Source organism: Gymnogyps californianus, unplaced genomic scaffold, assembly GCF_018139145.2.
Source record: "Gymnogyps californianus isolate 813 unplaced genomic scaffold, ASM1813914v2 HiC_scaffold_32, whole genome shotgun sequence".
NCBI lineage: Eukaryota > Metazoa > Chordata > Aves > Accipitriformes > Cathartidae > Gymnogyps > Gymnogyps californianus.
The window spans coordinates 538,167-549,163 of NW_026114202.1; the positions used below are offsets into that span (position 1 = coordinate 538,167).

The 10,997-nt window shown below is 72.2% G+C and overlaps 1 protein-coding gene across 1 annotated transcript; it reads right to left on the bottom strand.

Moving 5' to 3' along the window:
• Window positions 1-5,881: 5,881 nt before the first annotated feature.
• TAMALIN (trafficking regulator and scaffold protein tamalin) lies at window positions 5,882-10,008 on the bottom strand. Its single transcript, XM_050914188.1, has 8 exons — window positions 9,871-10,008; window positions 8,214-8,263; window positions 7,704-7,758; window positions 7,209-7,311; window positions 7,036-7,129; window positions 6,893-6,959; window positions 6,737-6,803; window positions 5,882-6,655 (listed from the first exon to the last, which is right to left on the bottom strand). Exons 1-8 carry the CDS (start codon window positions 10,006-10,008, stop codon window positions 6,264-6,266), a joined length of 966 nt encoding a protein of 321 aa, XP_050770145.1. The 3' UTR covers window positions 5,882-6,263.
• Window positions 10,009-10,997: the final 989 nt, after the last annotated feature.

Sequence of the window (10,997 nt, forward strand, 5' to 3'; positions counted from 1 at the left end):
CCTGGGTGGGGTTTGTGCCCAGGGTCCAGGGCTGTGCCAGGCTCAGATGGTGGGTTCAGAGGGGACGGTGACCCCCCAGCTGCCTCCTGTCCCTGCAGGCAGACGGGGGACACGAGGCCACACTGGGGACATGGCAGCGGGGGACACCGGCTCTGCCGGCAGCAGCTTTCCTCGCCTGCACGCAAATCCTGGCTGCAAATCACCGGCCGGGCTATGCAAAGCCTCGACCCTTCCTGCCGTCCCGGCGCAGGGTTTGCCTGGCAGCAGTGGGCAGCACCCGGCGCGGTCGCCGCTTCCTTATTCAAATGCCCTTGTCCCGCTCGCTGGCGGCGTTTGGGGTCCCCCCTGCCATGAACCCCCCGAGGGACTGGGCACAAATTCCCGCAGCGGCCCCCGCGCTGCCCACGGCCCGGGCAGTAATTGTAGATTCCTCGTTTGGGAGTGCAGGCAGCTGCCTGTGCCCAGGCCCGGAGGCCGCTGCCCGCGTGGGCTGGTGGAAGCCCCTGGCACCGGGCCCTGGGCAGGCGAGAGCAGCCGGCAGTGCCGCGGGCGGGTAACGCTGCCCACCTCCCTGCCGGCACCTGCTGCCTCGCCTCGCCAAAACGCAGCCGCTGCCAGGCCTGCGTGGGCAGCGGGGGGCTTGCCTGCGCGGTGCTGCCTGCAATGCAATGCCCCTGGTGCTGCCCGCACCGCAACGTCCCCGGTGCTGCCCGCACAGTGCTGCCTGCACGGCGATGCCCGCGGTGCTGCCTGCATGCTCCTGCCTGCATGGTACTGCCTGCTCCGGCTCCACGACCGCTCTGCTCGGGGCTCCCGGTGCGATGCCCGGTTTGGGGGTGGCTCTGCTCCCCGCAGCCCCCGGGGCCGGGGCTCTCCCTGGCTGCAGCCGGACCCGGTAGGGGGTCCCGGGACCGGGGACCAGCCCGGCCCCGGCCCGGTAGCCCGGCATGGCTGGGGGCAGCCCCAAGAAACGGCTCCCGGTCCTGCACGGCTCCTCCCGGAGCTCGGCATCGGGCTCTCCCCGGGACCCCCAGGACCGGGACCCCTCGCTCTGCCGGTCCCTGCCCGGTGCGCCTCCCCCCGCCCCGGCTCTCCCCGGTGCTACCCGGTACCCCCGAGGGCCAAGCCCCGCACGGCGCACACCGCCCGGTCCCTTCCACCGGGACCCCCGACTCTCCGTGGTGGCACCGGGGCTCCCGACCCCATGCGCTTTGCAGGACGCCCACCGCCCTGAGCCCCCGGTGCTACGGGGACACCCGATCCGGCTCCCCCCGGGACAATCGACCCCGGGCACTTTGCAGGACGCCCGCCGCGACTCGCCTCCGGTATCACCGGGGACACCCGACCCAGCTCCCTCCGGTGTCACCCGGGACGCTCGCCGCTCTGAGCTCCCGGTGCCACCCGGGACGCCCGACCCCGTGCACTTTGCAGGACGCCCGCCGCTCTGAGCTCCCGGTGCCACCGGCACGCCCGACCCCGTGCACCTCCCGGTGCGCGCATCCCCCCCCGTCCCCGGTGCCACCGGGACATCCCGCCCCCGGTGCCGCCCCCCCCCCCGCCCGGTCCCCGCTGCCGCCCGTACCCGGGTGCCGGCGCGGCGGTGCTCCGGTTCCCGCTCCGTTGCCGCTGCCGCTGCCGCCGCCGCCGCCGCCACCACCGCGCGGGCTCCGCCGGGCTCCGGCCCCGCCACTACTTTCTCTTAAGCGCTCGGTGACGCGCGGGGCGGCGCGCGGGCCCGTGACGCACGGCGGCGCCGTAGAAGGCGCGGGGGGGGGCGGTTCCGGCGGGGGCGCGGCCGTGACGCACGCGGGGTTCCATTGACGCAACGGCGGCGCCCGCGCTAAAAATACCCGCGCGGCCCCGGCTAAAAATAGCGCGGGCGCCCCTCCGCCTGCCCCCCCCCTCCCCCCCCTCCCCGGGGCTCCCGGGGCCGCCGCTGCCGGCGGGGAGGGGGGGGGGGACACACAGGGGGGAGGGAGGCCCCGGTGTCGGCACCGGGACGAGCGGCGAGCCGGGCTGGGCTGGGCCGGGGCGGCAGCAGGACCTGGGGCCGGTATCCCCGGGACCGGTATCCCCGGTGCCCCCATCCTCGGTGCCCCTTCGGTGCCGGTATCTCCGGTGCCTCCATCCCCGGTGTCCCTTCGCTGCTGGTACCCCGATGCTGGCATTCTCCGGTGCCTCCATCCCCGGTGCCTCCTTGGTGCCGGTATCTCCGGTGCCGTTATCCCCGGTGCCCCCATCCCCGGTACTCCCGTCCCTAGTGCCCCCTTGGTGCCGATATCTCCGGTGCCGTATCCCGGTGCCCCCATCCCCGGTACTCCCGTCCCTAGTGCCCCCTTGGTGCCGATATCTCCGGTGCCGTTATCCCCGGTGCCCCCATCCTCAGTGCTCCCGTCCCCGGTGCCCCCTTGGTGCCGGTATCTCCGGTGCCGTTATCCCCGGTGCCCCCATCCCCGGTACTCCCGTCCCCGCTGCCCTCTCGGTGCCGGTATCTCCGGTGCCCCATCGGTACCGGTATCCCCGGTGTCCCCTCGCTACTGGTACCCCGGTGCTGGCATTCCCCGGTGCCTCCATCCCCGGTGCCCCTCGGTGCCGATATCTCCGGTGCCGTTACCCCCGGTGCCCCCATCCCCGGTACTCCCATCCCTGCTGCCCTCACCTCCGGTACCCCCATCCCCGGTGCCCCTCGGTGCCGATATCTCCGATACCCCCATCCCCGGTGCCCCCTCAAGTGCTGGCACCCCCGGAGCCCCATCCCCGGTGTCCCCTCAGTGCCGCTATCCCCGGTGCCGGTATCCCCGGTCCTCTCCCGTTTCCCCGGTGTCGCTACACCCAGTGCCCATCTCAGCCGGTATCTTCGGTGCTCAGCGTCCACGGTGCCGGTACCCCCGGTCTCCTTCCACTCGGTGCCTGGGTACGGAGGGGGGGACGCGGGGGTCCCACCGGGGGGCTGCCACCCCCAGGCCCGGCGACCGCCGGGCCTGGGGGTGGCAGCCCCCCGGTGGGACCCCCGCGTCCCCGTCGTCCCCCCCCCCAGCTCCCCGCCCGGTCCCGGCGGGGAGACCCTGGCCGGGGCGATGGAAAGAGCGGCGGCTGCTGGCGGGCGCCCAGCACCGGGAACACCGCCCGCGGGCTGGAAAGATGAGCTCAACCCATGCGGGGCCGGGCCGGGCCGGCGGGAGCGAGGGATGGGCGGGGAAGGACCCGGTAACCCCCCCCCCCCCCCTCCGGTACCACCCCGGTACCCCCTCCCGGTATCCTCTGTTACCCGCTCCCGGGGGGGGGGGAACCCGGGGGGTCTTGGGGACCCGGTCCACCGTGCCCGGTTGTCCCCTCCGCGTTGTCACCGCCGTTAGTGACCCCCACCACCCCCGCAGCGGCAGAGCCCCCCCGGTACGGCCCCCGGGGGAACGGAGCAGCCCTCGGGCCAGTGCCGCCGTGCCCCGGGAGCCGCAGCCCACGCAGAGGCGGGGGGGGGTGTCGGGTACCGGCCCATCCCCGGGGCGTCGGGGCGGCACGGTAGGGTCCAGGCCCGGGGAGGAGCTGCCGGGACCCCCGGTGCCGGGACCCTACCCGGCTTCACGGGACACTCCCCCCCCGGCCCCGCGAGGAGCGCCGAGAGGGGAAGCCCGGCACCGGAGGGGACCGGGGGGGTGCGACACCGGGAGCCCGGGGGGGTACGGGGGTACCGGGGGTGACGGCCCGGGGCCGGGCGCCGTCACCACCTCCTCCCGCTGCCCATTACCTCGCCCCGGCCCCGGCTCCCGCCGGTGCGTGGCCCCGCGCGCCGCCCGCCCCAGGCGGGGGCTCCGTGACGTCACACCTGGCCGCTGACGTCCCCGGGATCCCGCGGCATCACCGGGGCCGCCCCCACGGGGATCCCCCCCGGCTCGACCGGGACCTGCTGGGGTCCCCGCACCGCATGAGCGGCGTGGCCGGTACCGGGGCTCAGCCCTGGGCTGCAGCCGGTGCAAACCGGGGGACGCAGCCAGTGCCAGCCCCGGGGTACGGCCCGGAGCCCCCGGGACAGGGTCAGGCTGGGGGTCCTGGAGCTGTCGGGGGTCCCGGAGCCGATGGGGGTCCCAAAGCCACCGGGGTCGCAGAGCGTGGCCGGCTGCAGCCCCCTTGCTTGGTGGCCAAGCCGGTGGCGGCGCTGCCGGTGGCAGGAGGGTGATGCCGGCGGCCCCCGCACCCGGGATTAGCTGTACCCCGAGAGAGGCCGCGGGGCCCAGCCAGCTCCGGGGGAGGAAACCCGAGTCCGGTCACACCGGCAAGGCCATGGGGGTGTGCGGGGGGAGCCCCGGCTTGCACCGGCCCCGGCGTGCCGGATCCACCCCAACACCCCAGTGAGGACATGGGGACACGGTGGCCACCAGCCGGCCCTTCCCGCTGCCCCCAGGACCCCTGTGCTTGGGGCTGGGTGGGCATCAGGGGATTGCAGGGTGCCCAGGGGCTGGCTGGTGATTGCAGGGTGCCCACGGCCGGCGCTGGCTCCCTGCCCCGGGCCTATATTTGTCGGTAATGACAGGCTGCTCCGGGGCGTTCCCAGGCCGTACCCCGCAGCCTTGGCCCTGTCAGCACTGCCCGGCTCAACCGGTGCCACGCGTGACCCCGGTGTCCAGCCGGCGCCTGCCCAGCCCCGGGGCACACGCAGCTCCAGGTCGGGGCTAAAAAAAGCTCCGCGTGGGGTGGCAGCTGCCACGGTGGGGGGGGTCCCGTGACGGGGACGGGGCGCCCCGACCCTGGCAGCGTGCGGGCAGGCGCCGCAAGCCGGGGCTGCGAGCGCGGCCCCGTGAGCCAGACCATAAATGTCCAAGCACGGAGCTGTCCTGGAATGGGGACAAGGCAGGAGAGAGGCAGGGAGCTGGCCGGGCCCCACACACACGCGCAGGCACACGGCACACACGTGTGCACGTGCAGCCCTGCAGCATGCACACACATGCACACGCAGCTCTGCAGCACACACACATGCAACGCGTGTGTGCACGTGCAGCCCTGCAGCACACACACACAGCACACACGTGCACACACAGCCCTGCAGCACACACATGTAGCACACGTGCACACACAGCCCTGCACGTCCCCGGGTTCACATCCCCAAAATCTCCTGGGGTGCCAGGGGGCTGAGCCATGGCCGGACACCCCGATGCCCGGCTGTGGGGTGCAGGAGCTCAGAGTTGGGGCTCCCCAGGGCTGCCTGAACACACAATGGCCCGGCCAGGGACAGGCACAAACCAGAGGGGAAACTGAGGCACAGAGCCTGCAGCAAAGGGCTGAGGGCTCTCAGTGCATAGAGCACTCGTGCAAGGCCACCCTCGTGCAAGGGAATCCTTGGGCTAGGCCACCCCCCTGCACCCATGGGTGCTCGCTCCAGCAGCCAGGTGGGCTCTGTGTCCCCCAAGGCCTCTGGATGCTGCTTCGGTGGGACTGGGGGGCAATGGGGCAGGGAGCAGCGGGGGGACCCCAGTGCCCGTCCCGTTCCCCGTGGGCACCCCGGCCCCCGCAGCCGGAAGGGCTCGGGTGGGACCGGCTTCCCGCCGGCTGCCGGAGGAAGCGGGGCAGGAAGGACCTGGCCGGGGCCCCGCAGCGCCGGGACACGGCCCACGGCACCGGGGGCTGTGGCGGGTGGGGGGACACGGGGGGTCCTTGGGAGCCCACGCAGGGTCCGAGGTGACGTCGGTCACCCCGAGGCCTTCCTGCCTGGAGCCCGGCCGGCAGGCAGGAGGGCAAAGGAGGCAGCGTGGGGGCTGAGGGGGGGCTGCAGCCCGGTGGGCTCCCCCGGGGGGACACAGACACCCCCCCCCCCAGCCAGCCCATCCCCGTCCCCACAGGGCTCTGTCCCCCCCAGTCACAGCCACACGCCGCTGCAAAAAGTCTCTGTATTGGCGAGCGCTGAGCGCGCCGGCGCGGTACAAAAGCCCCTGGGGTGGTGGGAGGCAGGACCCCCGTGGCCCCCCTGAACCGGGGTGGGGGGGGAACGCACGGTCCCCCCCAGTGAGGAGGGCACTGATTCCTGAGATGAGCGGTGGCTTCGCAAGCTGCCTCGGGGAGGGTCCCCACGTCCGTCCCTCGGTGCCGCGACCCCCACGGCCTGGGGGGACCGAGCCAGGGCCCCCGGGCCCGACCCCGAGCTCCTTCCAGCGGCCCCCAGGGAGGTGTGGTGGGGGGGGCACATAGCCCCTTGCAATAAATAAATAAATAGGCCTGGGGGGGCCGGCAGTGCCCCGGCTAGAGGTGGCTCTCCTCTTCCTCCAGCGCCCGGTTCAGTCCTGGGATGAACTTGAGCAGCCGCCGGCGGAAACTGCTGTGCCGGGCCTTGCGGGGGGCGGCCGCCCCTCCCCGGGGTCCCCGGCCCGGGCCCACAGCCGCCCCGCAGCCCCCGGCCCCCCGCCGCACTTGAGGCTGGCGCTGCGGGCCAGGGCTGGCCGGGGTCGTGGCGGAGGGGGTGCGGGACCCCCGCTGTCCCCGTCCTTGTCCCCGTCCTTGTCCCCATCCAGCGAGTCGGCCGAGGCGAAGAGGCAGGTCTGGTAGAGGGAGTCGTCGCTGCCGCAGGCGCTGGCACGGGGGGAGCCGCCGGGCAGCCCCCCCTCACCCTGCAGGCACCAGCGGATCGACTCCAGCGTGTCGTAGATGCTGGGGTCCTTGGCCACCACACCTGATGGGGGACACGGGAGGGGTCAGGGGGGGCCGGGGGGTGCCCCACAGCCCCCCCCCCCCCATCCCGGCCCCCACTCACCCCGCACCAGCCGCTGCTCCTGCACCATCAGCGAGCGGTACTCCCCCCACTTCTCATAGAGCGTTTGCTGCGGGGAAGCGGAGGGGGATGAGGACCCCGTGGGGGGGTCCCCAGCTCTCCCCCCCCCCCCCCAGCCCCCCCCCCTACCCCCCTCACCTTCAGGTACTGCAGCCGGGCCTCCAGCTCGGCCCTCCGGATGGACGTCCCATAGAGCGTGTCAAGGCTGTGGGGCAGCAGCCGTCAGTGCGGGGGGCTGGGGGCCACCCCGTGACCCCCCCCCGTACCCCCCCCCAGCTCACCGGAGCATGTTGCCTGAGCTCTTGATGATCTCCACGATCTCGCGGTGCCGGATGCCCTCCACGTTGAGCCCGTTCACCCCCGTGATTGTGTCCCCTGGAGCAGGGGGGAACGGGCTCAGGGATGCCAGTCCCCGCTGCTGGGGACCCCCTGGCCCCCCCGGGGATGCGCTCACCGGCCTTGAGTCCCGCCGCCTCGGCCGGGCTCCCGCCGTGCACCCGGCACACGAAGGTGAACATCTCCACGCTGTTCCTGTCCTGGTGGTGCAGCCCGTAGGTCTGAAATGGGGGGGGCCCGGTGAGCGGCACAGGGATCCCCCCAACCCTGGGGTCCCCCCCCGAGCTCCCCACGGAGCAGCCACGAGGCAGCAATTACAGCGTTTAATTGGTGCCGGGCGACGCGGGGCAGCACCCCGGCCCCGGGGGAGGGTGTCTCGCCCCTGATGGCTGCACCCCAAGCGGGGCCCCCCCCGGCCACCCCCGCCGTCACGGCCAGGGGAGGCTTCGGTAACCAGGCAGCTCTGTCACCGCTATAAATAAACCCTGGCTCAGAGACAACTTAAAAATACCCTCGATGCAAAGCAAGGTGCGGGCTGGAAGGGTGGGGAGCGCGGCGTGGCGTGGCGTGGCACAGCACAGCTCGGCACGGCACAGCTCGGCACGGCACCCACCTGGATCTCAAAGCCGAAGGTCTCTTCTGCCTTCTTCTCCAGCGTCACCACCCTCCTGGGGGACATGGGGATCAGGGAGAAGGCAGAGCCCCTGGCACCCCGCTCCCCGACTCGCCCGCTGAGATCTCAGGCGCTTCTCTAATGAAACGCTGCTTCGGGGTTTGGGTTTCCTCTGTGCCGGGCAGGACCCCAAGGACAGGACCCCCCCTCCCTGGGATGGGACCCCCCAGGCTGGCCTTGGCCAGAGCCCTGCAGCCTGTCCCATGGGTGCCGGGCAGGGTCCCTGTGGGGTCTGGGGGTGTCAGGGCCCCCCAAGGAGCTGTGACCCCATTGCTGCTCTCGCCTGCCCCAGGTTCCCCCATAAAATCACCCCCATTTCCAGCCCCCATGGGGTGTCCAGAGCAGAGTAGTGTCCCAAGGCCAAGCCCCGACCTGCTGGGACACGGACCCCAGCCCCGCTCCTGTGTGTCCGTCCCCCCCCGTCAGCGAGGCCTGGACCCCTGTCCCTACCTGTGCTCCTCCGGGGACTGGCTCGGGGACGCCCACCTGAACCCCGCACCCTGCGGCAGAGGGAGAGCCGTCAGCGGGGGACACCGTCCCGGGGTACGTCCCCTCGCCACCCCCTCCAGGGACAGCCGAAACAGGGTATCCCATCAGGACAACACCGAACCCCCAGGGAGCACCGTGCCAAGCCGGTACCAAACCAGCACCCGGGTGCACCCACCACCCTGCGGCCCCCCCCCCCGGCCGGCCGGGCATAACGAGGCTTTTATCGGTGCTCAAAGCCACCCTCACATCTGCTCCGCTCTCGCCCCACGCTTTGACGTCAGCCCGCGCCGTACCCCACCCCACCCCACGCTCCGGGGGGGCCCCGGGCACAGAGGGGCCCTGTTGTGGTCACAAAGTCGGGTTTTTTCATGCAAGATCTCCCCCCCCGGCCCAGACAATGTCCCTGTTGTGGAGGGCGCGGAGGCGTGGGCGGGCGGAGGGACCGGCCGGGCACTGCAGGACCCTCGCCGCGGGGCAGGAGGTGACAGGGCTGTCCTCAAATGCCCCTCTGCGACCGCTGGGCTCCGGCAGCCCCGGCACGGTGTGGCCGGTGTCACCGTGAGCTCTGCCTCGAGCGTGGCACGTGGCCCGTCTTGGTGGCGGCCGGGTGCCACCGGCTCCCTCTGCTCTGTGTCATGTGGGTGTCACCAGCCCCGCAGGTGACACCAGCCCCGTGGCTGGCCGTGCTGAACGCATCCGCGGGCGTTTAAGTGCAAAACCACCAGAATTGGGTGCGTTCACCATAGGGAAAGTTGCCGCCCGTCACGTCGGGCCCCCACGTCACCCCAGTGACGGGGAGGTGACGCGGGATGCCCTAGCCCCCTCGGGGACATCTCCGGCGGTGGCCTCGGCCGGTGAGCGGGAGCCAGGCTGCCGCACGTGACCCGGCCCATGCCAGCACGGCCGCGAGAGCCACTTCTGCTCCGGATGTCGGCTCCGCTCTCGCTTCCCCCCGACGCTCAGGAAGCGCCGCGGGGCCGGGGGGAGCGTCGGGGCGGTGACAGCCCCAGCGCCGCCAGAGAGGGGCTTTCCCAGTGGCGCGGTGGCAGATGGTCCTGCGTCCCACCAAGCCAGGCCCTGGGGGTACCTTGTGCCCCATCTCCCTGCCCTCCCCGTGGGGCAGAGCCCCGGGGGCCACGGGGCCACGCCTGTCCCGGTGACATGGCCATGTACACCGGGGTGGGGGCCTGTCCCTGCGCCCCGAAGGCTGCAGGGGAGGACGTGGGGAGGAACTGGGACAGGACATGGGGCTTGGCGGGACAACACTGGAGCAGGATGGGGACACTGGGAAGATGCTGGGGCAGGATGGGACCGGGGTGGGGAGGTGCTGGGGTGGGAGAAGAGGCTGGGGGTGTGTGTGGGGGGGTGTCACCAGGGCAGGATGGGGACACGGGGAGGACACCGGGGCAGGACAAGAGCCCAGGAGAAGACACCAGGGCAGCCCTGCAGGGTTCAGGCACCAGTGGCCACGCGGGACGGGAACACCCCGCACCTCCGGTTCCCCCCCCAAGCCCACTGCCGGTCGCGGCGCTGGGTCCCCACCGGCCCCGGTGCACCGAGAGGCTCCCCCCCGCCAACCCCCCACACTCCCCCCGCCCGGGGCTGCCGACAGCCCTACCTTGCGCACCCGGGGCAGGGTGCCACCGGCGACAGCCAGCGCCCGGTAGACCTCGGCGGGGCCGGGGCGCTCCGGTGCCGCCGCCGCCGCCGCATCCTCCTCCTTCGGCCGGAGCCGCCGCAGCCGCCGCAGGGTCATGGCCGGGCCGCGCCGCCCCGAGCGCCGCTATATCAGCCCGCGGGGGGCGGGTCCAGCGCCCGGCACGCCCCCCCTGCGGGGAGAACACACCCCTTTCTGCCTCTAACCACGCCCGTTCTTAAGTGCTAGGCCCCGCCCTGTGGCGGCAAGCCCCGCCCCGCGTCCGGCATCGCCCCAGCCGGGGTCTAGGTCTTGCGTGGGGTCCCGGTCCTGCGTGGGGGTCCAGGTCCTGCGTGGGGTCCCCAGGTCCTGCGTGGGGGTCCCAGGGACGAGTGGGGCCTGGGGGGGGCAGGGTGTGATGCCGCAGGGGGGTGTCAGGGGTGGCACCGTGGGGTATCCCTGAGGGGCCGCGTTGCCCCAGGGATCATCTTGGGGATGATAATGGGAAAAACCAGAGGGGTTTCCCCGGCACAGAAGCGATGCCGGGCTTTGCGGCTCCCCGTGGCCGTACCCACAGCGGAGCCCGACTCCAGCCAAGCATCCGCAGCTGTTTCGCTCCACAGGACAACATCCTGCCACCAAAGCCGCATTTAGGATTTAATTCAAGGCAGAAGCTGGAGGCAGGCGGCAGCCGGAGCTGCGGGCCGTGCTTCCAACGTGGGCAGACGGGAGGATTTAAACCGTTCCTGCAAGAGCTCTGCCCGTGCTGAGGACAGGGACACGGAGGAAAGAACAATTCCCGGAGGCAGACGCAGTGTCTGCTGCGGACATGTCGCGCAGCTCCAGGCAGCCCCTTGCTGCGCTGCACTGGGAGGTAGCAGGAATTTTCCAGCTGGAATTGAGGGGTTTGCCCAGATGTTTATTTCAAATTTGCCAAAAAAAAAAAAAAAAAAAAAATCAGTTTGTAACAATCCTGCTGGCGTTACACCCAAGCGCCCGCCCACAGGCTGTCCAGGGGTTACCAGGAGGCAAGCTTGCTCCCAGAGCTGAGCTGTTCCGGCTTGGAAGTGCTTGGGAAAGGACAGGATTGAGCCCACCACCCATCCCAG